Raw genomic sequence first — 26,619 nt, forward strand, 5'->3', positions numbered from 1 at the left:
TGTAGTTGTGGAACAGCTGCAGGCTTGCATTTAAAATAGAATTATTGTATTTTTTGGTGGTCGGTGCCCCTCCTCACATGCCTGACATACTCAGATTGCTACCGATCACAGCTGTGGGGAAATGAGGCGCCCTCCCTTATTCACCTCACAGCACTGCGCCTGCTCCTGTAGCATACGACATAGCGCCAAGAGGAGTAAAGAGGAGCTAGACATCCAGGGGAGTTTCAGTACGCTGAGAAAGTGTGTGACCGTGGACAGAGGAGAGGTACACATAGGAATAGGCGTGTGGCTCTGGAGGTATACAGAGTCGGAGGCTGCAAGTGAGTGTTACAAAGCTCGGAGGGTGCGCGTCGAAGCACTGCCCTCTGTGGGGTCTGCATGTGAAACAGCTGGGAGACATGATCAGTGTTTATTTATTCAACGGTAGCTGCCTTTCATTCAGAAGACTGAGCATGACGGATTGTGCGTAGTTTGTACATTACAGTACGTGTGAAGTGTGCCTCTCGGGTTTAAACAAGCATCAGCATACAAATAGAACATGGTGACCAGTACGGGGTTGTTTGCTCTCCCCCACGCCCCAGTGACACACAGGAGTGACAACCTCAGTAATGACACTGATGGAGCAGGTAGAACAAAATTTTGTATACCTCCTCTATTTTGCATGAAAAGACTAACTGAATAACTTGCTTATTATAATTTTACTAACGGTGTGGTGTGTGATACTATGTTTAACCTTTTTGCATACACAAGTTACACGTGGGAAATTGCTATTTGCATGGCAAAATAACTCTAATGATTAAAATATGTAAGCATATAAATAGTAGTACATGTGGTAATAGATATCGCATGATTTATGTTGCTTATGTGATGTTTGCATTCCTGATTGGATCCTAAAGGAGAATATTATCGCTTTAAATGTCGCTATATGCTAGGAAAATAGTAATACATAAAGGGATTAGTGAGGGTATAACATTAGAATCATCATTTCTTTGTATTAATTTATCTTTTGTGTTTGTTTCGCTTACGTTTGTTTCGCTTACGTTAGCATTTGGGCCTACCAAAACATGGCGTCCTAAAATCTAGTTCAGAAGTGGCCACCGTATCGCGAGCGCGATACCTACTGTGCAGACTCGGATGGCTCTGTGAACTTCCTGACAACCCCTGTGCACCATGTCCTCGGTCAAGGATAGGATCTTGGTGGACTGCCTAAATACGGACATTAAAAACAGATTTAAAATGAACAATTGGATCATACAAGTAAACCAAAACATTGTAACATAAGGAATGTCCTCTCCGGAAGTGAACCGGCAAAATCCATGAGAAACCATAATGAACAAAAATCGGACGTTTTCGATCAGCCAATCGCAGACTTTCTCCGCCTAAAAATGTTTTATGTTATCCCGAAATTTATTATAAAAAGAGTAGTAGAATAGGGAGGAGTCTGGCTTATCCTGGGTTCCTGTTGTTGTTCCGGATTGTTCCAATTTCCTGACTTCTATGCTGCCAATGACAGATGCTTGCACGATTTCTGGTCCTATGGAGATCTTTGGGACTGTAACGTGCTGAGCAAAGAACTTTCGGACTTTGAGCTTTGGCCTGCTTTATTTGGACAATTTAACGGCTAATTCGTTTATGCAGAGCCCATGAATTGGAGAAAATCCAGATAGCAAGAATAGGTAAATATAATGTCCGGTGATTTAATTAATTGATCTAGAAATTCTAAAACTTTCGATGAAACAAATGCTAATATTAATTGCAACAAAATTTAGAGAAACAAATATTGATTAACAGAAATTGTGAGTTTGTGGTTTTTCGTTAAAGAGAATAAAGGATTCGGAGTCTTAAAATGTGTTTTAGCTGGTTCTAAATCACCATCAACCAATCCAACTAATTGGTCCGTCGACCAAGTGGGTGGAGTGCCTTGATGTTTGGGATTAGGAATCTGTAGGTGGCGAACGTTAATGTATATTCTGTAAAATAACTTTTTCTTCCCTATAGGTTATAAGGTACTCCCCCACATGTCCAGCGCAATATCATCATCCCTCCTGTGTGCAGACTTGTGAGTCGGAGACGTGTGAGTGTTGGTGTTATGGGCCCCACCAATGACTGCATGTGTGAATGTGCTAGTGTGAAGTTGGGTCTGCGACACAGGGAGGATAGTTGTTATATATATAAATTCCTCCTTGTCTCCGGTCTCGCGCTGGAGCAACACCCAGTAGTGATACATCCAGGAGTGATCACCTCAGGAGAGACACACAGGACTGACAAACTTAAGAGTGACACGCCCAGGAGTGACACACTCTGGAGTGTAAGTACAGGGGCCCCTGTCCATGCAGGCTGGACTCATTAAGATGTGGCCTAACGGTTCGAGCATATGACCTCGAAGCTGGGTAACCAGGTTTGAGTCTCTGCGGCTCAACCTCTTGTGATTCTGGGCAAATCACTTCATCTCCCCGCACCTAACAAAACATGGATGTGCCCGTCTGCAACAGCTGGTGCTCGTGTAAAGCGCCATGATACCTCCGGGTTGAGTTCGAGCTATATAAAACTGCAAGACAAAAAACACGGCTCTGCGGATCTTACACGCACTCACTGTCACATGCCTCAGAGGTACTCGTGCTCGTGGGGGATACACTCTCTCCCCTCCATAAGTGCCCCTCGCTCCCAGAAGATTCACGCACTTCCTGCTGGTTGGCGAAGAGTGAGACACAAGCTCTCACGTGACGACAAGGTCGGGGTATAGCGCCCACCAAGCGCATCTCGGGTTTAAACAAGCATCGGCATACAAATAGAACATGGTGACGAGTACAGGGTTGTTTGCTCTCCCCCACGCCCCAGTGACACACTCAGGAGTGACACCCTCAGTAATGACACACCCAGTAGTGATACATCAGGAGTGATCACCTCAGGAGAGACGCACAGGACTGACAAACTTAAGAGTGACACACTCTGGAGTGTAAGTACATGGGCTCCTGTCCCTGCAGACTGGACTCATTAAGATGTGGCCTAACGGTTAGAGCATATGACCTCAAAGCTGGGTAACCAGGTTCGAGTCTCTGCGGCTCAACCTCTTGTGATTCTGGGCAAATCACTTCATCTCCCCGTGCCTAACAAAACATGGATGTGCCCGTCGAACAGCTGGTGCTCCTGTAAAGCGCCCTGATACCTTCAGGTTGAATTCGAGCTTTATAAAACTGCAAGACAAAAAACACGGCTCTGCGGATCTTACACGCCCGGAAATTGCTTGTACTGTCTCCACGCAAGGAAGCTGGAGATGTTTAGGGACGACTGCTGTGGCACAAAATGCCATGAAGGTGCTTGTGTGTGGCATAGAAGGACTCCCTGCGTATAAATCACGGATTACATTGACCTAGCGCGTGACAGTGAGAAAATAACAAGCGCTCGCCATGACGTTTTCGTCGCCTTTTTCTGCCGTCCCACTTGGACGGCCTCGCCTGCTAAAAGGTTTCTTGTCTTTATGGGGCCATTTGTTTGGCCCCATAAAGAAGATATGAAACCTTTTACGCCAGCAGGAAGTCAGACGAACCAGTCCAACTGGGACGGCTCTAAAAGAGAAAAGTGTACGTCACTGGAAGCTCTTTTCCAATGGCTGGCCACCGTTTGGCATAAACAGTGACGCCAGCCAATGGAAAAGAGGGGCGGGGCTTAAACCCCACTAGTGAAAGCTACCCAAAAACATAAAATCTCGCCAGCGAGACTGCGCATGTCTGCGCAGCCTACGCTTGCCGAGACCTAAAAAGTAGTGCTCAACTCTGACTTAAATGGGATCATCACAGTACACATCTGAGGTGGCCTTCCTTTGAAACTCCATAGGTTGTGAAGTGGAAAGTTTTGCCAAGAATTAGTTTCAGAAAGGGTTAATGTTCTTACACCTTTTTAGATACAAGTCTCTTTCAAACTATCCAGTATAATATGTAAGGCAGTTCTTGTGCAAAGGTTTCAATGTCTGTTTGATAGACATTCATCACCAGGTGCCTTGAAGTTGCAAGGAAATTCTGTGTATTGAGATCTGTAGCTTTCTGCAAGTTCGTTCCTAATAATCAAACCCTATCCACATCATCCCCCCCCATGATCAAATTAATTGTCTAGTTCAATTAGATTGACTCTACAGTTTCACAATTATTGAAAACCTAATTTTTCAACTAAATTTTGGCTAAACAGCTTCTTAAAACTTAGTATTATTGCTGTATTCTAAAATATTTATCTTTTAATTGTACATTGCTTAACATTTTCTCTGCGTGTCCTCAAACCTATTTTAATATAAAAGAGTGTCTCAGGCCTGCCCTCCACATAATGTTAGGTCCATAATTTCACATCCGTAAGTGGATCACAGACAGGTGGCAATGCACTACATGAAGTGGTGTTGGCTGTGGTATTCGCAAAAATGCATGACATCCTACGTGCACTTGGTAGTATCTAAAGTCTGTATTATCTTAAACATCTGGTGTACCTGGTTACCATGAACTTGTATACATCCTTGATGGTTAGAAAATTATGCTTTTCACTAGAAGCAAAACGAAAGTAATAAAGTGTCTTCTAGAGGAATATACTGTTCACAAGAAAGTAGGAGGATGCACTTGAGGGATTAGTAAGAGAGACTAAATCAATTATGTTGCAATCATGACAAGATGGCAAAGGAAACTAATTAGCTTCTTTAGTCCTAATTTGTCATCTGGTCTCATGGGAGCAGTGCATGTCATGTAGCATATTGGTTGAATCCTTTATTTTCCAGGTTTTGTAGCTTGTGGTAAGACAAAGTAAATGAGATTCATGTATTTATTCTTTGTATTCTGTTCTGTAATCGACATCTGCTATGTTCTTTTTTCCCTTTAGGGTATCGAATGTGCGTATGTCACTTACAGTGTGGCTCGGCAAAGGCGAACGTCAATGGCCAGGTATTTCTGGGTTTTTTTTTAAATCTATTTATTGGCACTTCAGTAGGTAATACTGTAATACAACAAATCGGAAGAACATAAGCGGCATAACTTAAATCAAGTGTTGCTTGATTATGAGTCCACAGTATGTGCTTAGTGAGTCGAAGGTGCTGCTCACTGTATTTCAGGCACTGGAGAGCAGAAACAAAATTATGTAAAAGCCAAATTAAATATAAGATCTCCGTTGCAAAGCTCACTATAGTTGCAGTGCAGTAATAAATGATCCCCCTACATGATCTGTATGGATTGGGGAACAAAAATACAGACATCGGTGTTTTATGCATGCAAATTTATAATAGCAGACCTTTTTCTGAAACATTGTCCTCTAGGTTTGACCCTGGAGGATTGATCCCCTAGAAATCAGCCGTGTAATAACTGAATGTGGTATTGCTGCCAGCATCTTAACACAGATTTTAGTGAAGACGTCACTCACTTTAAGCAGAGTTGATGGCTTACATATAGGAGGGATGGATTAAAAGTTGCAAAGATTATTTTTTTAAGTGTTCAAATTGTATTTATCTTTTTCAAACACTTGGTGATGGGGAGTTGACGAGGTTCCTTCCACACTCTGTGCTCCGATAACCTTGATAACATGTGCAGTGGCTCACAGAGGCTCTGCCTTGTCTACCCATGGCCTAGGATTAAACAGTGTGCCATTATTGGGACCTGGATTTGATCCTGCTTCTTTGATGCTCAGCTTCTGCCCACGAAAGCTGATGAGCATAGGTTGCATTCTTCTTAAACCACCCTAGGTTCAACATTTGACTGCTGGTCTTTCCAGCTGGAGAGAGGGTGTTTATTTCCTTGGTTGGACGTGTTTCAGTAGCTTGTAGTGCACAAAACATAATTTAGAACTAACAGGGCACGTACAAGTAAGTATAGTATAGAGTGATATGCTGCTATGTCCCTCTGGCCCATTTCAGCAGTCTCACTGCAGCATATGTGCATTTATAGAGGGAGAGAACGTTTTGAATAACCTGTTGTTCTGTCAGCCTACTTTCCCTCCTTCACAAGTTGTTGATAATATGGAAATCAGGGCCAAAAAAACTTTTAAAAAGGAAGCTTGTGCAAAAAATGGTGACATTCCATGTGCAGTCATAAGCTTCAACCCCTGCATGGCCAAACTTAACACCCATTTCCTCATTTTCCTCCTGTCGGACAGTCTTTCCACTGTGTTTCCTTTAAGGACAATACCATACCATTTTTATTTTGAAAAAAGACATATTTTTCATTGCTGTAGGAAATGCCGGTCTTTGTTGTGATGTCCCCGCAGAGTTTTGCTGACTTTCCGTGTACTTTACCCTTGCTAACCAGTAGTAATGTGCCTGTGCTTTTTCTTTAAACGTATATATATATATTTTTTTTTAAAGAACTTTATTGAGATTTGTGCACATCAGGTTACAAGGCAGTCAAGCAGTGCTTTGGCAAATAATGAGAGGAATTAGAAAAACCACGTCGGTTATAAACATCATAAAGGCAGTGATACAGCAGCAGCACACCTTTGAGTATAAGGAGAAGTGGCAGGATATGAAGCATGGAAGGGCAGGGAGGTTTATCAGATGGGGCAGGTAGTTGTCAGGAGGGGCGCGAGAGGAAGCGGAGAACAGGGAGAGGGAGGTGGAGCTCTACGGACCAGCACCGGCGGGTGGAGTGTCGGCAGGGAGCGCAGGAGAGGTCACAGAGGGAGATGCATTCCGAGAGAGGAGATGAGAAACAAGAGGGCCCCAGATATCACGTGGCCGACCAGTAACCAGCATTAGCTCCCAAAATTCTGACAGGAGCGTCTGACAGCGCCCAACATCTTCGAGCCAGGCACTGACCTTGGGTGCGGGCCTCCGACCCCAATGCATAGCAACTCTGCGACGCGCGAGAACAAGCAGCATGGCCGTGAGCCGGCAAGGAAGGGTCAGGGCAGTGCCTCACCAAGCAGAGTAGGCAGGTCAATGGATATGGCGAGACAGGCGAGGAGGTAATCTCAGTAATAACAGTGCACACGTCGCGCCAGTATGCAGAAACCAAGGCTTTAGGCCTACCATTGTAAATGGACTGTCGCAGTGTAAATACTGCAAATCATCTCTAAAATAAAAAGATAAAAACCCTTTGAAAGGTAAGAATCTGTCTAAATATTACTAAGTTAGCCCTTCGTAGGTCTTAATGCCCGCAACTTAAGGTGAGTAGTTTTTAAAAGTAGGACATGTAGAAATGTATTAATGTATTAACATTTGCTCACAGCGTCTAGTAACCTGGAAGGTTGATTGTCCCATGGAAAACTCTGGGGGGCAAGAATAAATACTAATACTGTATCTCGGAAACGAAATCCAGTTGAAAAATAATGAAACAATTATGTTTAATAGTTATTAAAAATCCAATTCAATAGTGAAGTCTGAGTTTTAATAAATATTAATGAAAGTAACTTTTAGACCATTGCCTTTTCTGTGCCTAAAGTTCCTGGAGGCTAATTTGCATTGTCTTTCTAGCTTTCCCAGCCAATAATTAGTTATGAATAGGTGTGAAATGCCGCCCGGACCAAACAATAGGCTAACCTGAATTGGTGAGATGGACGCTCTGAGCTCCACAGAATATCCAGGATGAGAGCTGGGGACATCATTTTGACACTAGTGTCATGTGTGAACCCAGCACAGCTGTCAAGTAGGAATTTACACTTGGGACACAATTGAAAAGGGAGATGTAGGAAGCTTGTTTTTTATGTAGTATACCAAAACAAGGTATACTATGTAGAAAATCCATACGACCATTATTGGCTTAAATTAATTATCCCAAATGCTTCCTTTTGTGGTAGTGTGGGTGAGCATTTTATGCTTACTAGAGGTTAGTGTTAATGCATTTCTTGAACACACAGTCAATAAATGAGGGACACACTCAAGAAGAAACACGAGACCAATGAAATATATTTATATTTATTTTAACACCAAGAACTTTGTAATTGGGTAAGTACTTTTCAGTTTATCAATTTTTGCAGGTAAGTCAAAATGTCACTTAAATGCCTTTTTACGCCGCAATGCTTTCGTATGGAGAAAGAAACATATACTGCATACAGGTATTTGCCAACGAATCTTGGGGAGGGGGTGGGTGGTGTCCCCTTTAGGACTTAAGGTGCTAGTGGGCCAAGGTCCAAAGAGCCACCAGCAGTTCGAGTTTGCCTGCCCTGGAGTGTCCAGGTGCAGAGGTGCTGGATGGGTTGGTAGACTTGCGCGCTACACTGTAGGAAAAGATGGGACCACCTTGAACCAGGCTGCTGAGGGGGACTTGGAGACAAGTCTGGGAACTCCCAATGGGAGGGGCAGGGGGCAGCCTCGGTTCATTGTTGTCCTGGGAATAGTAGAGCACTGTCGTGCCGGGCCAGGGAGCTCTGGTGCAGAGGGTTTTGATCGACTGGTGCTCATGCATCAAAGGCACTCGCGGTTCTTGGTTAGACCTGCAAAGGTGGGACAAACCAGGACAGCTGGGCTTCTCTCAGTGCTATGCCTCTACGGTGCTGACGTCCCTTATCAGCTGGTTGGTCTTTGTGGCATTGGAGTCTGAATTGAACTACAACAAGCTGTGGTTGCTGCAAGGGTTCCAGTACCGCGGGTATTGGTGCAGGGCGGCTCCGATTGGTCCTGGTGTCTTCACACTTGGGGGAGAAAGATGAGACCCCCTTGGAGCATGGTAACATCCTCCTGGGCGGCTGCTGCGTCGATGGACAAGGTGAACAGCAGAACGGTGAAACAGAAGTTGCGGTCGGTGGCTGCATGTTAGTGGCTCCTCCACTTCAATTGAGATGCTGACTGCTTGGCAAACTGCTGGAGGTCCTCCAAGGCTTTTGGAGGATGCACAGCTCCAGAACGAGTCGTGTTGCTCCATTGTCGGGACAGGAGTAGATAGGCAGGTCTTGGTGCCAAAGTCCACCAGCAGTCCTCACTTTTCGCTTCTTCGGCTCTTCTTTTTCCAGTCAGACAAATCTGAGTTCCCACTGTCCAGGGCCACCTGAATACTCAATTTTGGTAAGTGAAGGGTAGTAGCCAATGAGCTACTTACCCTTGGGGTCTCTACATCCCCTGTATGACCATGTACTTTGGGGAATGGTCATAACCCTGTCCCAGAATTCCTATTTCCAACAAAATCAAAATGGTCGAACCCTTCTTTCGTGGAGCAGATCGGACAGCCCACCTTAGGGGTGTGACTGGCCTGGTAGTGCACCATGCATCTTCGCATAGCTAATTTCTTGCCTGTCCTAACCAAATGGGCCTCAGGGCAGAGGGTGGCATTTCTCAGGTCTGGGGGAAGCCGTAGTCGCATATCAAAGGTGGTAGATGCTTTGAAGCTTCTGGCCTTGGTATGCAGATTCACTAGCCATTCTGTTGGAGGAGGTGTAAACGTCTCCCACCAGAGCAGGCATTGTTTCTGACCTCTGAGAGCACAGGCTCTCACCTCCAGGAGTTGGTCGTCTGTGGTGGCAAGCTGTAAGATACCAGTCAGCCAACACACTAGGGCTGGTAGAGTTTCAGGGGGCACCTCTAAAGTGCCCACTAGTTGCATGTTTTAATAAATCCACTACTGGCATCAGTATGGATTTATTAAGAAGAGGTGTTTGATACCAAGCACCATAGGTGTCAGTGAAGCCATCATGTAGCTGCGGAACTCCTAATGACCAGTGCCCAGTACATGTACTTATGATGACTTCCCCGTTCTTTTGCACTATTTAGCAATCGAACTAGACCGCACAGAGGCGTTTCTTCTCATGCAGATATGTCCTCACATGTAATAATAATAATAATAATAATGCACCCTGCCTTAAGAAATATATTGCATGCAGTGTCTGTGGGCATGTAACACATGGTGTGTGTCATGTCGTGTTTTCAAATGTGTCTGCACCATCCATTTCACGCAGCCTGCAATAGCAATTTGCATGAGTTTGGCAGTGGGTCCCTTAGGGTGGCACAATACATGCTGCAGCCCTTAGAGTCCCTCTTTAATACCCGTGCCCTAGGTAACAGGGGTACCATTTACTAAGGACTTACAGAGGTGCTAAAGTTCTTGCCAATTGGGTAACAATTGAACAGCTACCTTGTTTTAGGGAAAGCGTACTGGCACTGATTAGCAGGACCCCAGTGCACTTCAGTCAAAATTGCATCAAATCCCAGGCAAAAAGTGGGGGTGACCATGTCAAAAAGGGCCCTTTCCTGCAAGAGAGAACGGGATGAACCTTTCCCTATTGGTTAGGGCATGTCCAGGAGTCATTCTCACCGACAAGCTAGTACCAGGAATAAATGTGGCCGCTCCAGGCATCCACCCCGGAACACTTTCTGGACCTGTGGAGGATAAGAAAAGCACTGAACCTGTTGTCTGTGACTTGAGGCGCCCTGAAGGACTAGGCCTACTCCCTCTTGTACCCAGGACAAAAAGGTGCACTTCAAGGGTCAGTTGACTGACGTCCAGTGTAATTACAAGGGCAAATCAGCTGTTATTTGCCTTTTCCTGGAAGTACCCAGCTGACTTGTAGCTACTGGCCCTTGACCTGACACTGCTTGTGGCCTCTGCCTGACACCCTATGAGCCTCTAAGCGCCTCCCCTTAGGGCCATTAGAGGGCTTTAGAAGTGTAATCCTGTGGTGAATTGAGACTATAAACAACTATGTCAGAAGGTAAAATCTTTTATCAAGATGAACCTGGTTGCTATATGCGAATCACATTCCATCAAGGCCAGCCTAAAATTGTGCCTGGATCCAGGTCTACTGAGACCATTGACTTTTATTGGGGCTTTTTGCTTTGCACAATCTTTATAAATTCATATCTCCCGTTCTCCTTGTTAGATCTGTGCCATTTTAGCCTGTTTATTATTTATTTTATTTTTCTAATTCGGTTTGGAATTTGTACTGCTTTGAATGTTGACTTTATTGCTGTTTAGACCCTGCATAAATACTTAACACATTCCCTAAATTAGGCTTGTCCACTCTATGCCATACCTGCCACGGGGTGAGCTCAGGTTTATTTAGTGACTTTGAGGATTTACCCTGACAAATGCTGTGATTATTCCTTGAGAAAGGAGTCGCACACCCTTAAAAATAACCCAATGTATTACAATTGCATTTCTAATTTTCATTGGCTCCATGAAATACTAGTCTCTCCTTCAAGTATTCGAGCACTTTATAAGCTCTGTTTCATTTAGTTCATTTCTGTGCCACACATGCATTTTTAAAGTGCTCTAAATTTTGTGTCGTATGGCACGCAATTCTCTGCTGCTGACCCTAGAAAGACTTGTGCAGGAACAGCCATATGGTGAGTTCTCTCTGTCGTAGAATGAACTGGTTCTGATGGACTCGCTCAATTTCGTTGCAGGACAGAAGTGTTCACATTTAGTTGTGCCGTTTTCTGGAATACGCGTGGAGGTCGCAGAGTCATCAGTGTCTGCCCATAGCAGTAGTTTATTTTGGTTATTTCGCAGTAACTTCTGTGTTCTTTTTGATAAACAAATTTTATTGATTTTGATGAATTGAAAGAATACACCAGCCATTCAGCACAACACCATGAAAATCTAGGATTACATTAAAGAGTTTACGCTACCCAGTTTGCAGACACTGATAAAAGCAAAACATGAATTTGGACATTCCCTTTATGACTAAACCACACCCCCCAACCATTTCCCCAGACCCTACGGTATTTCTTGGGATACCCACGTGCCTCATACATTACTTTCTCTTGCGTGACGCACCAGTCCACCCCAGTCTGCCATCGTCCAACACTCGGGGGGTTCAGGGTGTTTCCAGGAGGCCGCAATGTCCCTTTTGGCAACCACCATTGCTGTAATGAAAAACAACTTCTCATTCCGAGACCCATCCAACCCGTCAGTGATGCCCAGGATCGTGTGTTTTGGGTCATGGGGTACCCCCCACCCTAAGACCACGGCGAGTTCTTCCTCGATTTCCCCCCAGAACCGCGTCAAGCGGGGGCATGCCCATACCATGTGGAGGAAGTCAGCTGGGTCGTAGCCACACCTAGTAGAAGCAGAGGTCGGGCTGAATCCCGCTCAATGAAGGTGCACCGGGGTAAGTTATGCAGCGTGTAAATAATAGAGCTGCACCAAGCGTAGCCTAGCGGATGCAGTGACCGTCCTTGGGGCCATAAAGGCGTCATGCCAATCCTCTTCCTCCAAGGTGCCCACCCAACCCTCCCAACGAGCCCGCAGTCGGTCTAGGGTAGTAGGGGTATTGTTGATCAGTGTGCGATAAATGCAGGAGATGCCATCCTCAGGGGTGGGGAATGTGTATCGCCCGACGCCCTGGACATGAGGATTCTTGTTGCTGACAAGTTTTATTGTCTACTTAGTCCTCCGGACAAGTAGGCATTCTCTTTAACCCTTATGTATCTAATATAATCGCAAACCAGTTATTTCAGATTGGAATCGGAAATCTTTGTAAATGCGCCTTTTTTTAGGTAATTACGGTAACCAAGCTAAGCGGGGCTGCAGCTGTGAGAAAGTTTGTGCTCACTGTCAATCCGAGAGGTCACACTTCAAGGATGCCAATTAGCGATGCCGGCTCCCATATTAGTTATGCTTCCGGGTGTTTAAAGTTGCAGCACGTGCGCTCATTGTTAAACAATAAAGATATGCCACTAGTGGTGCTGGGCAGATTCCCCTGCAGTGGTAGAGGCCTATGTGAGCGGGGTCAGGGAAGGTGCATGTCGTACGTTACGAGTCCTTGAGAGTGGACCGGAATGCTGTGTATGCAAATTCTCAAAAAGAGTTCGAAGTCAGAGGAGCCCTGCGAGCTGAAGTTGAAGGGAAGCTGAACAAGGAGGATGGATGTGGTGACACTGGATACCCTCAATTACATAATGGGTTACGGATATAAGATGTACTTGTTTGATAAAACATACACAGATTTCTCCCTGCTTAAAAGCCCCTGAAGTCAGCTGTGTGTGAAATAGCACCAGAGAGCCTTAAAACCAGTAATGCAAATGTATTTGATGCACTTGTATAGCGTTCCGAAGTCCCTGATTCAAGGAACTGCTGGGATATTCCTCTATTTATTGTGCAGAAAGTTGCATGCTGCCATCTGAAGGCATGCGTGATGCCATTTTCCACAGGAATGCCATTTCTGTCCAGGGGATTAGATCTATTCATTTGCGTAGTAGGCTCTGAAGACCGACCGAAAATAACGGGCTTGTTAGAAATATATGGTGGAGATAAGAGATGGGAGAACTGCTGGCGTACGAAGCCTAGGCCAAAAAAACAAAGAGAATAGAATAAGGAGCACAAGGGGGCCCCTCATTCTTCACCTACCCCTGCTGGCTCAACGATGAGCAGATAGTAAGCACTGCATAGGATTTAATTATTTGAAATCCTCACCGTGGCTTCGACCATACATGCTAACAATCTGAAATTATGAAGAGGGTGATTTAAAATAAATTAAAAAAGATCGTGTGACTGTATTTTATTCATAGACCTTTACTGAAGCAGAGGCATTTTCAGACGGCAGACTGCTAAAATAAAACTGTTTTAAACAAAGAGTCTTCTGTCTGAATGGGGTCTGTTGGCATCTATGGCTCCAACAATTTTCAGGGGCATCCAGCTTGGCTCATATGGAGCAACAGGGACAAAGTCATGTGTGGGAGGATGAGGGCCTCCAACTCAGGCAGCTAGAGATTAACAGTGTCATGGTCGATAAATATGACATGCCCACTGGAGGCACTTACTGAAAGCGCAAAAAAACTCAACTAGTGGGAACCAAGTCCTAACCAAGAGGCAGGCAGCATGCAACGGAGTGGGACATTGGGCGTGTTTCAAAATGCTCAATGCTTCTTTTACTACATTGTCTTAAAGGCATATGTTTCCCAATGGAGGTGGTACTGATCTTTCTTCACTGAGAGCTTTAGCACCACATTCTACAGTGCTGTATCCCAGTCGTTCACAAGTTCTCTCCTATTAGCCAGTACTTGTTGTTGATATTATAGTGCTTCACACTTCACTCGTGTTCTTTTCAAGCACTAGAAAAACAGACTTTATTACTACTTTATAGGATGCTATTCAGCGACCTCAGAAGGATAAATGACGGAGATTGCCCTGCCAGGGTTTTGTAATATTATCTTCCAGCTTGAGCACAAAACTATGAGAACATTTAAAGTGCCATCATGCCTCCTTCTGTTCGAGTATAATCCTGGGTGGACGCTATCTAGATCCTAACACCTAAATGCCAAAGTAATGGGGAAACAAAGGCACACATCTTGTTATCACTTACGTAAAAAAAGCTAAGATTTGGAGGCTGGTTTTTGATTTTCTGCAGCTCCTATATGTAACACATATGCATGCACTGTAAAAAATTCAGCTGTATCAGTACGTATGAGTATTTACAGGAATAACAAATTAAATAGCAATTCCTAATTTTTTTTATGTAATACTTTCATAGCGCTACTCATCTCACTGTATGGTGTCATAGCGCTTTAGATCACACACACATTATACACTGACTATTAATCATACAAGTGTGTAGTGTCACAAACAGTCTTTACTGGTAGGGATTATATGCCACGATTGTATAGCTGGTAGAAATTGAAAGTTGGGGTTTAAAATATAACAGTGCCTGGGATGGTCCATTATTAATGCTCAAAAAAACTTTTTAGTAGCCTTATAATAACAGATTGAGAACAAACAAGGTTCTAAACCCATGTCTTGCAGTTTACATGCAGGTGCTTGATACCAGTTTATAGCTCACTGTGCTATATTAGAAAGAATCCAAATTATGAGATGCAAGTAATAAAACAGTGTCCCACTTCCCTGTCTACATACCATAATAATCTGTCATCTGCATGTGACCTGATGTGCCTTGCAGGACACACATTAACACTCTATGCTACTTTAACAAAACACAGATCTCTCCAGCAAGTGCTTTAACCACCAGTTTCCTTACAGTTATTATTATTCCCTGAGATTTACTAGGCACACAGAGCTCGCAGCAGCACATGCTTTAACCCCATAAAATATTTTAAAATGCAGACGTTGCAACCAATTAAGCCAGAACAGATTTTCTCTCATGTTTCCTCTTGGTGCCAATTTTTTTGTGACAGTTTAAATTTTTTTTTTACAAGTTGACCTCTTTTCAGGACTCAGCCCCGTGTGACTTCATCATCTTTTTGTTGGCCACTTTGATCCCCCAGTGTATGGGTTCCCAAAGTAAAGTTTTGCCAATTCCAGAACTGCTCATGACCTTACAAGTTAAGAGCAGGGAGTTAGGGCTACAAAGACATCTTGCTTTCGTGAATTTGCCTCTTCTGTAGATTACCTCTCCTCACTGGATCACAAGCAAAAGCTCTCATCGCTCCCTTTGCCCTCCAGGCTATATGGCTGCTCTTCATCTGGCTAAGAATATTATATTTAGGGTTTGTTTGTACAGCGCTATTAATCACCAGAGGTGATTTCCGAGTGCTTATCTGACCTATGTCCTCTGGCAATTCTCCCTCTGATCTGGACACGGCTCTTCCAACAAAGTTTCCACTTTATTTTGTACCACTGATGACTTTTCCTATACCTATTCCTCTGCTTCTGCAGTCCATCCCTCTCTATTATTTGGTTTTATTTATAGTGCTTAATAATCTCCTTCTGTTTTTAGCACTATAAATGATAGAGCTTATTATTGTTTATGTAATAGTACTCAATTTGATATCCTTAAATGGAGGGAAAGCAAAAAATGTATTGCCAAAACCTGACTCAGTGTGCAGACCACAGCAGTTGTATGGAGTAAATCTTAACCCACTGAGCCATCTAGCCAATTTGCTGATTCTGCCTAAACAACTGTTTTCTTTCTTTGTGCTGTCATCTCATCACCTTCTCTCCCTCTGTCCTAAGATTATCTGACCTTCTATTTACTGGACTCCATGGTTTGGCTGCCTTTATATTTCTGTTGCTAGCCTCGTTTCCCCACAACATCCTCTGGTGTTTCTACTCTTGAATTCCCTAAGGTTTTCTCCAGAACCTGTGTGTCTTTTCCTAGTACTAGATCCCGTCTGTCTTAGTTCTTCTTCAATATAGTCCTTGGATCTTGCTGCAGGCATCTCCAGGTATCCATACTCTAATACCTAGCCAGCCCTCCTCTCTTGAATATTGCCTGGTGATTCTTTCAACAATTCACAGCGCGGGTGTCTGTTCTATCCACCTCAATCCAGCCTGGCCCCTTGAGGTCTGCCTCAGTGCCATCTGTGAGTCTCCTAACATTCCCTTCATTGAGTCTGGTATTATGCTTTTGAAATATCCACTCTCAGAGCTGTATTGTCCAGGCTTCTCAACTTTGACTCCTTCCTACATGGCCAGTCATCGTGCTCCTTGCCACTCCCTTCTATTGCCCTTACTGCACAAATCTGAAACAGACACATTTCTTTGCCATCACTGCGTTGCCATCAATACACTACACTCACAATAAGTGTCTACATGTAAATGCCTCGACCTGTGCTGCTCTTTACATGTCTTTACTACTAGGGTTACTGTGGAGGCAGTTAGCAGGGCTGCTGGAAGGTAGGAAGCAAAGTGAGCTGGTTAAGGTAAAGGGGTTGCTCAGAGCGCTTAGATGAGATCGCAGAGGGGGGTAAAGAAGGCTGAGCAGCCTGTGAAAAGCTGAGGCAACAGTAGACCAGAGAGGGGTTTGGAAGGGATGAAGCCTATGGTGAAACTGGAGAGGGAATAAAACCTCTTCTAAGAGGGGAGGAGAACCTGTAGTGAAATGTGCAAGGGGTACAGAGCCTGTGATGAGGGAGTGGGGAGAAGTTCATGAGATGGGTAGTGAGATGGATATCCATTCCAATGAATATAGTGGGAGGGTATATTTGTAGTAAGGGAGTAGTGTACTTTAACAGTAAGTGTGTGTGAAGCCCTTGTTGTGAGCAAAGAGAACAGATGGGTGATGAACCCTATGATGAAGATGTGCAATTGGTATGGGGCCTATGGCAAGTTAGTGGACAGGCAAATGTTTTACTGCTGATAGCAAGAAAACAGCGTGGAAGGTAATACTTTATAATAAGAGAGTTTGCAAGAGCAAAGAGGCAGAGAGGGTCAAGTTTACTTTGGGTTTTATAGTTGACTAGTAAGGAGTCCTTGCTAGTCTGTATAGCTTTTAGTTTTATAGAGTACGTGGGACTAGTGGATTTCTTTACAGGGCTAGCAGATTATTGTATCGCTTTGTCCCTTGGACAAGTACAGTTTAAAAAAAATTCCACACCCCTGCATCCTTCCCCAGATCCCCAAACATAATCTGAGCCTCAGGCGGGCTGTGATCAGGGAGCCGTGTACCTGTTGTAAGGTGCGTGTGGAGGGCGTGTCACAGTTGCAGATACCTATAGAATTGTGATTGATGCAGGGAGTATCTGTTTTGGAGGTCACTGAAGGAACGCATGTGATTCCCCCCCCCCACCCATACATCGCCTAATTGTGAAATGCCTATAAGGTCCCAAGCCCTGAAGCCCTGCAGCTCGTTAACCTCTTTGAGCCAGGTCCCCTGCCACAAGGGTGTACATTCGGTCAGTGTGTGTGCCCATTTGGTGTGCCGCAGTGCAGCCCGCCAGGCCAGTAACACAGCGCGTGTCACCTCTGGTAGGCGAGAAAGAATAGGGGCCGTGTACAACATGGATTGAATCCTGGCGAGGCCCAATTCGAGCCTGTAAGTCGGGTCAGACCATCCCCCGTTGAACCAATCATGCATGAAGAGAAGTCGTGTGGCTAAGTAATACAAATAGAGGCGAGTCATCCCCAGAGCCCCGTCAAACGAGGGGATCCTACAGACATTTAGCACCAGTCGGGTCCTACCTTTCCCCCACAGGAACTTGTTGGCCAAGCTATCCAGCTCGCGGAACCAGGCCCTGGGAAAGCACATTGGTGTGTTTTGAAGAACGTAGCGGAAGCGGGGGAGCACCATCATTTTAAAGAGGGCAATCCTCCCCATGGGGTTCTGTGGCAATGACTGCCACTTTTGGAGGTCCGCCTTGGCCCGTTTCACCAGGGGAGTGACGTTGAGGGCCAAGCTAAGCTCAGGGAGTAAGGTCATCCATATCCCCAGGTATTTGAAGTATTTACGGCAAAGAGGTATATTGGATTGCCATTCGAAGCATTCACAGGACAGGTGGAGGGGAACTAGAACCGATTTGTCAGGGTTTAACCGTTCGAAGGAATGCAGAATGTGGAGACAATGGGGTCCCGACCGGGCGGGAGCTGCTAAATAGAGGAGGACGTCATCTGCATAGTGGGCGATTTTGTCTGATTCGGTGCTGGGCCATTCTCATCTCCGCACCATGCTCGCATGACCGCATCAGGGACGCCAAGGGCTCCATCACCAAGGCAAAGAGCAGGGAGGAAAGAGGACAACCCTGGCTCGTTCCCCTGGAAACAGAGAAGGGCTCTGACAACCCCGTTCACCAGGACACGAGCCCGAGGAAGGGTGTAGAGAACCTTGATCATGGCACGAAAGCGGGGACCGATTCCCATCTTATTAAGGACATCCTCTAGAAATCCCCAATCCACCGAATAAAAGGCCTTCTCAAAGTCTACAAGAAGAATCGCAAGATACGGGGTGTGGAGATGGCGGTGGGCCAAGGCTGGTTGCGGTCAACGGAGACCGTGCCGAATGCCGCGTGAGGGCATGACCTGCTTTGGTCGGGATGAACCAGTGTGGACAAGTGGGGTTTGAGCCGCTGGGCGAGGATCGTGGCGAACAGTTTAACCTCGGTATTAATGAGGGAGATTGGGAGGTAGTCCGCACATCGTGATGAGGGCGGCTGGGACTTAGGAAAAACCACAATGGTGGCCATGTCCATCTCCTGGGGGAAGGAGCCTTTTTCAACAGCTTCCCGAAGCAGTTCTGCAAGATGGAGGGGGGGCCGGTAGTGCACGTAATATTTTTGAGGGAGGCAGTCCGGGCCCGGTGTCTTCCCGGAGGAAATAAGGGCAATCGCTTCCCCAATCTCCTCACGGGTGATGGGGCGGTCTAAATCATCTTGAGTAACTGGGTCCAAGCTAGGAAGGCGGCCGCCCCCGACCTCCAGCAGATCCGCGAGAGAAAGGGCTGGAGTTCTAGCTTCGTATAGTTGGCGGTAGTAGGAGGCAAAGGCATGGGCCATCTCCACTGGGGAACGGCACACCGAACTATCCTGCGCCACGATTTCGGGGATTATGCGGTTTGCCCTAGGATATGTGGCAAGGCGGTAGAGGAGTGAGCCATTTTTGTCGCCCCAACCATATACCCTGGCCATGGATGAGCGCCAAAGGAGTTTGGCCGCTTCCAGTGTCAACTGCTTGATCTCTGAGCGGAGTTGAGTAAGAAGTCTCGCATCTGAAGCATCTGGAGATCGGGCAGAAGCACGCTCAAGGCGCAGAGCCTGTGCCTCCCTTGTGGTAATTTGTTCCAATTGAGCCTGCCGCTGGAGCTTGTGCTGGCCCTTGGCAACCCCTCTAATCGTGGCCTTACCCGCCTCCCACAGGGTGTCTGGGGGGGAGACAGATCTGTCATTAGAAAGAAAGAAAGTATTGTCTGAGTTCCCGTCCCACCACCTTCGAAACTCCCTGTCCTGAAGGAACCAAGCATTTAGCCTCCATATTTGCCACAGAGGGGGTTGGCCCGTGTGAATCCTTACCGGGGAATGTTCGGAGATACCGCGTGGGAGGATAGAGACATCCTGAATCATGAGGCAGTCAGTCGATGGAACGAAGATGGCATCAATGCGTGCCTGCGTGTGGTGCACCGCCGAAGTGTGTGTAAACCGTTTAGAATGAGGGTGCCATCTACGCCATGCATCACATAGACCCAACGATTCGGACCAAGTCATCAGCTGTTTTGCCTGTGCGATTCTACTAAGGGAGGGGGGACCGGTCGTATCAAGGTCAGGTGAGGAGACTGCATTAAAGTCGCCCCGAGGAAAGTGAGACCCAGGGGTAGGGATGCCAAGGGGTCAGCGGATTTGGTTAGGGTTGCCATTAACATTGAGGGAGGAGAGTAGAGTGACACAAGATTGAGGGGGCTACCGTTTAGTGTGCCACTGAGGGCCACGAAGGTGCCCTGGTCATCAAGGATTGTCTGCACAGTCACAAGGGGAAGAGAACGTTTCACCAGGATCGCCACCCCTCGGGATCCCCGAGTGAATCCCGAATGCCAAACCCAGTCATAGCGGTAGCGTGTTTAAAAGGGGCAGTGATTACCCATCAGATGTCTCTTGCAACTGTAGAATGTATTCCCCAAGGTGTTGCGCATAACGTAAGACAGCCATGCGCTTAAAACGGTCCAAGAGGCCATTAACGTTCCAGGACATGATGCACAGGGAAGTGCTTAGTAGAGGCGTGTCAGGCATAGTGGCTGGATGTGGCAGTAAAGTCCCAAAGGGAGGCCCGGCATCGAAAGGGGATGCCAGAAGGCCCAGTGAGGTGTCCAGAGGGAAGTCTGCGTGTTCCACCGGGGGCAAGTCAGCGTGCCATGTGAGTGCTTGTGTAACAAAACTAAATAACGAAGGAAACCAAACTAAAGGAAAAACTCAGAGCAACAGTCCCCCCGTTACCACCCCCACCCTACACTTCAGGAACAGAAGCATCTGTCGCCCTAACAATAAACATGTGAAATAAAGACCAACCTAGAACACTTGGGAATGGGGAAGCATGGAGGACCCCTCCTCATGACAGGATGTACATAAACGAGTCCATCAGGAAGAAAGGAATATTATGAGTCTACGCCCAGTCTCCGGCTGCAGAGCAAATCCTGGCAGACAGAGACTAGTCCAAGCAGGGTCTCTCTGGAGCATCGGGCTACGCGAGAAGTTTGTGTCTGGGAGATCAATCAAAGAGGGCCAGGGCGAAGCATCTCTGTGGTCCAGGTAGCCGGATGAGCCAGAGCGCCTCCCGGCTGAGGATTCTTCAGAGAACAATATTGGTTGTCGGGAGTGGTACGGCGGGGAGTCCGACCGGGCTCGTCTCTGCCCGTGGTGCCAGCGGGAGCGGTTGCATTGAGGTTGGGGAGCTAAAGGCCCGGCTGAACGGGTCCAACGTCCGCCCCCCCCATCACAGGAGTGGAGTCCGATCGCCAGTCCTCAGAGGGCGCTCCTCCGTCGCCCAGGCTTCAGTAGGAGTGTCAAAAAACAAGGTCTTGTTAGCGAACACCACTCGCAGGCATGCCGGAAAAAAGGAGCCGATACTGGATGTTGGGTGCCCTCAGTTTTTGTTTGACTTCACCAAAGGAGCGGCACGTACCCCGGACCTCACGGGTATAGTCCGGGAAGATCATGATTGCGCGGTTTTCGTAGTGGAGCCGCTGCTGTTTGCGGTCTTCAGCCAGGATGGCGTCGCGGTCCTTGAAATTGAGAACCCGCATTATGACTGGCCGGGGGGGCTGCACCCGGTGGTGGGTTAGGGGCGAGAGATCGGTGGGCCCGCTCAATCGCGAACCATGGAGAGCGAGAGAGCTCTCAGGAACCCACGATTGTAGCCACTTTTCCAGGAAGTCCACCGTGCGGCCCTGCTCCGCTCCCTCCGGGAAGCCCACCAGGCGGAGGTTGTTGCGCCAGGACCTCTTTTCTGCATCCTCCGCCCGGCGATGTAACTCCTGGGTGTGTGACTGGAAACGGGCCACTTGTCCCTTAAGTTGCTGGACGTCATCCTATGCGGTGGAGATTCGGGTTTCAGTCTCCTTGATCCGGGCTGTGGCATTTCGGAGGTCCTGCCGGATGAGGGTCATATCCACTCGCACCTCCGCGATCTTGCCTTCCACTGAGGTTTGTGAGGTATGGATGGCTTGTAAGATAGTGGACAAATCCGAGGATGGTGGAGGCTCCTCTTCAGCGGCACCCCCGGTCGCCCCCACATCCGAGGTGGTGAAACGATCCATTTTTAGGTCTCGCCTAAGCCAGCGCATGTTATGCTCAGGCGAGACATATAGTGAGTGGGCTTTAAAAAGCAGACCACAGCTTTTTGTGTGGCCTAGAGCGTGCGGTTACTCGCACAGTAACGCGCATTCCTCGCATCGCTCGATCAGGCGCCATCTGACTTTCCTCTCACTTGCTCTCTCAAGTGTGCGCTTCAACGCTCCTCCCCCTCCCCACCACAGAGCGTGCCTCGCGGCCGCGCGTCTTGCTTGCTTTTATTTGAGCTTCATTACTTCACGCGCGGCCAATGCTTGTTAATGTTGACACGTGCACTCGAATACATGGAGTTACACAAAGGTGCGTTATAATCTTCGGTGTACTTGAGTTTGTCCGTAATTTAAGTTGTTATGCTAAGTGGCAACCCTCTCTCAACATTGTTGCCCATCTCTATTTATTTGACATTCGAAGTCACTGCTTTAAATAGGAACAGTCGAGTGCCATCACTGCATGCATCTTATATCTATGTATCGCTAGTTGGCAAGTGTATTGTTGTTGTTTTATTTAAAGTATGTATTTTCTGATTCAGTTGTTTGGACTAGATTGTTGCGGATCATGTACACCACGTGTCATAATTGGGGAAAACGTTATCCGCGTAGTTTCAGTATGCTGGAGGCGTCAGGTAGGACACATACAGTATTTCGAGCGGTCTGCACCTGGAAACCCTTATCTGCGGAACACGCATCCTGACTCGTTACACTTAAACGGTTGTTAGGGGTGGCTGTGAAGCTTTCTCCTTTTTACGCAGTTCACACAATCAACATAAACCAAGGGGGCGTGTCAGTGCCCGACCTTGAACTAACTAAAAGAACAAAACTAAGCTCTTTAGGCCAAGTTAACTTTGTGGAAATGTATGTTCGAGGCATATAAGCTGCAGATTGTACACTTAGCATAGATCGCCATCTGGTGTTGGGCCCGGATGTTTGCAGTTTGTTTTTGTTCTTTGGACAGTCTTTGGAAGTCACGAGTTCGGTGACTCCTCCTTCGGTCCGTACTGCGCATGGGCTTCGGCTCCATCCTCAGATTGTTTTTTTCCGCCATCGGGCTCGGATGTGATACTTCGTGCTCCGGCTTCGAACTTTTACGGTTCCAGCCTCGACGGAAAATCCTCGTTTTTCTTCGAGTTTCTCATCATCATCATCATCATCATCTCTCGAAGCGGCACTTTTCTCCATCCCGTACATCGGCACCGGCCTTCGGGCCCTCCTCGACTCCGGTCCCGGCCGATGGAAAGGACTCCGTTCAAAAAGTGCCCAAAATGTGGGTCTAAATTTCCCCACACCGACCTCCATCAGGTGTGTAACCTTTGCCTCTCTCCAGAACACGAGGCCAGAGACTGCCCCGCCTGTAAGTCTTTTCGATCAAAGAAGACCATCCGGGATCGAAGAGCTCGACGCACCATGGCGCACTCATCGTCCGCAGCTCCACCGGACATCTTCGGAGACGGCGCCGAAGCTTCGGGGCAACTACACACCGAGCAGGAGGAAGACGTCAGCGCTTCCGAGGCCGACGACTCCGACGTGGAGGACATCACACCGGCGCAGCGGGTAGTGAGTACTGTACCACCTCCCACCCCCGCGCCCAAAACCAAAGAGACTCAGGTTACACCCTCGCCTGCTGGCCTGGGTAAAACCAAGACCAAAGCTTCTATCACCCCACCTTCGGGCCCGGTGTCGAAGCCTCCAAAGTCTCACGGCAGCTCGGGCTCGAGCCAGCTGACGCCTGGTGCCGAAAAACAGCATCCGGCACCGAAGAAAGTAATACCCAGCTCGACCCCGAAGCCACTGGTGCCGAAGCCTGGACTCTCGGTGCCGACCAAACACAAACACAAATCCGTCGGCACCGACGCTCCGGCGCCGAAAACTCCTTCGACGCCGAAAAAACCGGAGACCCCGAAAAAGCATGGCGCACAGAAACCATCGAAGCCCTCGGTTCCGAAATCATCGGTGCCAGCGGACGATTCGGCGCCACTGGCTCTGTTCACACCAGACCCTTTACAAAAGACTCTGTCTAAAGATCCAAAGACTGGGCTATTGACTTTAATTATTAAGAAAAGACGCCTTGATACTCCGGCTCCTCCTCCACCACCCAAACGGAAGGACTCTGCTACTTCTCCCCTCAGAGTGCCCTCCCCACTACCTCCTCCCCTGCCTCCTCCACCCCCTCCCCCTCCCAGGTCTCCGCCACCTTTACCTCATTACTCTCCGACCCCGTCCCCAGATCCGGACGACGGGGACCCGGACTATGACCCGGCGGACGCCCCAATGGACCCCACTCCACCGGGGACCCCAGACCCATGGGAAGACTACCACAACCCTGATATACCTGATATGCCTCAGGACGACCTATACCCATCCAGGCCGTCTCCTCCAGAGGACTCCTTAGGGTTTCATCATTTAGTGCAGAGAGCAGCACACTACCATGGGGTGGACATGCACAGCGAACCAGTGGAAGACGACTTCCTACTGGACACATTTGACATACAGGACAAATCCACATCTATTTTGCCCATGCTTAAGGGTGTCACCAAGCATGCCGCACAGGTGTTCAAAGACCCTGTCAGGGCCAGGGTACTGAACCCTAGAATAGAGAAAAAGTACAAGGCGGCACCCACAGACCCTGCATACATTAAAGGCCCTGCTCCCTTAGATTCCCTAGTTGTCTCCACAGCTAGAAAGCGGGCTAACTCCCAGTCCTCAGGAGAAGCCCCACCGCCAGACAAGGAATCCAAACTTCTAGACGCGTCTGGCAAACGCACCGCCTCTCAAGCTGCAAACATGTGGCGCATTGCAAATACACAAGCGCTACTTGTGCGCTATGACAGAGCACACTACGACGAACTTGAGGCTCTTATGCAGCACCTTCCCGAAAAACACAAGCGCAGGGCTCATGAACTGATACAGGAGGGTAAACTAATTACAAACACCTCCATTAACTGTGCCCTCGATGCAGCCGACACTGCTTCTAGAGCCATAAATACCAGTGTCCTGCTTCGTCGCCATGCCTGGCTCAGGATCTCAGGGTTCAAGCCTGAAGTCCAGGCGTCCATACTCAATCACCCTTTTGACCAACAAACTCTCTTTGGGCCAAAGGTAGACGAAGCGTTGGAAAAGATGAAAAAGGACACAGACACAGCAAAGTCTATGGGGGCACTCCAAACACAAGCCTCTAAACGTTCCTTTCGACGCTCATCCTTTCGTGGCACTGGCAGAGGCTTCTCCACCGATAGCGCCTCTACCTCCTACAAGTCCCCTCCTCAAAATACCTTTTCAAAGGGCAACCAAAGGGGTGGTTACAGAGGCAACAACAATAAGGGCAGGGGCAAAACTAACACCACCCGTTCTGCCACCCCGCCCGCACAATGACTTCCCTCCGCTCCCCCCAGACCATTCCACTCCGGTCGGGGGCAGACTACAAAACTTTATCCACGCACGGGAATCCATAACATCAGACAAATGGGTGACCCAAATTATTCGATCAGGGTACTGTCTCGAGCTAACATCTACCCCACCCAATATCCCACCAAGGCACCGCCCAATGTCTCAAGAACATTCCACACTGCTCAAACAGGAGGTGCTCTCCCTCCTCCAAAAACACGCTATAGAGCAGGTCCCCGTCAATCAGCAAAATCTAGGGGTCTACTCTCTGTATTTCTTAATACCAAAGAAAGACGGGACCCTGAGGCCCATTCTGGACCTCCGGCCTCTAAATGCATACATACATTCAGACCATTTCCACATGGTCACCCTACAACAAGTCCTCCCGCTCCTCTGTCAGGGAGACTTTCTCACTACCTTGGATCTGAAAGACGCATACTTTCACATTCCAATACACCCTTCTCACAGGAAGTACCTCAGGTTCGTGGTGGACGGTCAGCATTACCAATTCACGGTTCTCCCCTTCGGGGTCACCACCGCACCACGGGTGTTTACCAAATGCCTAGCGGTAGTAGCAGCACACCTCAGGCGTCAACATGTTCACGTCTTCCCTTACTTAGACGACTGGCTGATAAAAGCCACGTCCTACCACCAATGTGTGCAACATACAAACAGCACCATCCAACTGCTCCACCAGCTAGGCTTCACAGTGAACTACCAAAAGTCCCACCTCATACCATCCCACACAAAGCAATATCTCGGGGCCACTATAGACACCTCCAAGGGTATTGCTTATCCAAACTCAGCCAGAATCACAAGCATTCAGGCCTTACGCAAAACATTCCTTCCTCAACACTCTCTTCCTGCACGAGTGTTTATGAAGCTCATAGGAATGATGGCGTCTTGCATTTTCATAGTGCCCCATGCAAGACTCCACATGCGTCCACTTCAAGAGTGCCTAGCACAGCAGTGGAACCAGGCCCACGGTCAGCTGACGGATCTGGTGTTGGTGGACGGCCGCACACATCACTCTCTGCAGTGGTGGAACACCACAAACCTTTCCAAAGGGCGGCCGTTCCTGGACCCGGTTCCTCAGGTGATTCTAACAGCGGACGCATCGCTCTCCGGCTGGGGAGCGCACTTCCTACACCTCACAATGCAAGGTCTATGGACGCCACAGCAAAAATCGCTCCACATCAACCATCTGGAGCTCTTAGCGATCTTTCTAGCTCTAAAATCATTCCAAAAACAGATTTCGGGCAAAGCAGTCCTCATTCGCACAGACAACATGACTGCAATGTATTATATCCAAAAACAGGGGGGGACACACTCTCCCCAGCTCTCCCGCTTAGCCCAGAGCATATGGAGATGGGCAATTCCCCAAAACATCTTTCTCCTGGCACAGCACGT

The 26,619-nt window shown here is 47.6% G+C and overlaps 1 protein-coding gene across 2 annotated transcripts in view; it reads left to right on the plus strand.

The window, feature by feature from the left end:
- The window catches only part of TRMT1L (tRNA methyltransferase 1L), a 410,259-nt gene that overhangs the window by 86,854 nt on the left and 296,786 nt on the right, over window positions 1–26,619 (plus strand). For both annotated transcript variants that reach the window (XM_085601513.1, XM_085601514.1), the window contains exon 6: window positions 4,855–4,916. In XM_085601513.1, coding sequence (XP_085457639.1) covers window positions 4,855–4,916 — 62 coding nt within the window. The remainder of the gene's footprint in view (window positions 1–4,854; window positions 4,917–26,619) is intronic.

This window comes from Triturus cristatus, chromosome 4_2 (genome assembly GCF_964204655.1).
Source record: "Triturus cristatus chromosome 4_2, aTriCri1.1, whole genome shotgun sequence".
Taxonomy (NCBI): Eukaryota; Metazoa; Chordata; class Amphibia; order Caudata; family Salamandridae; genus Triturus; species Triturus cristatus.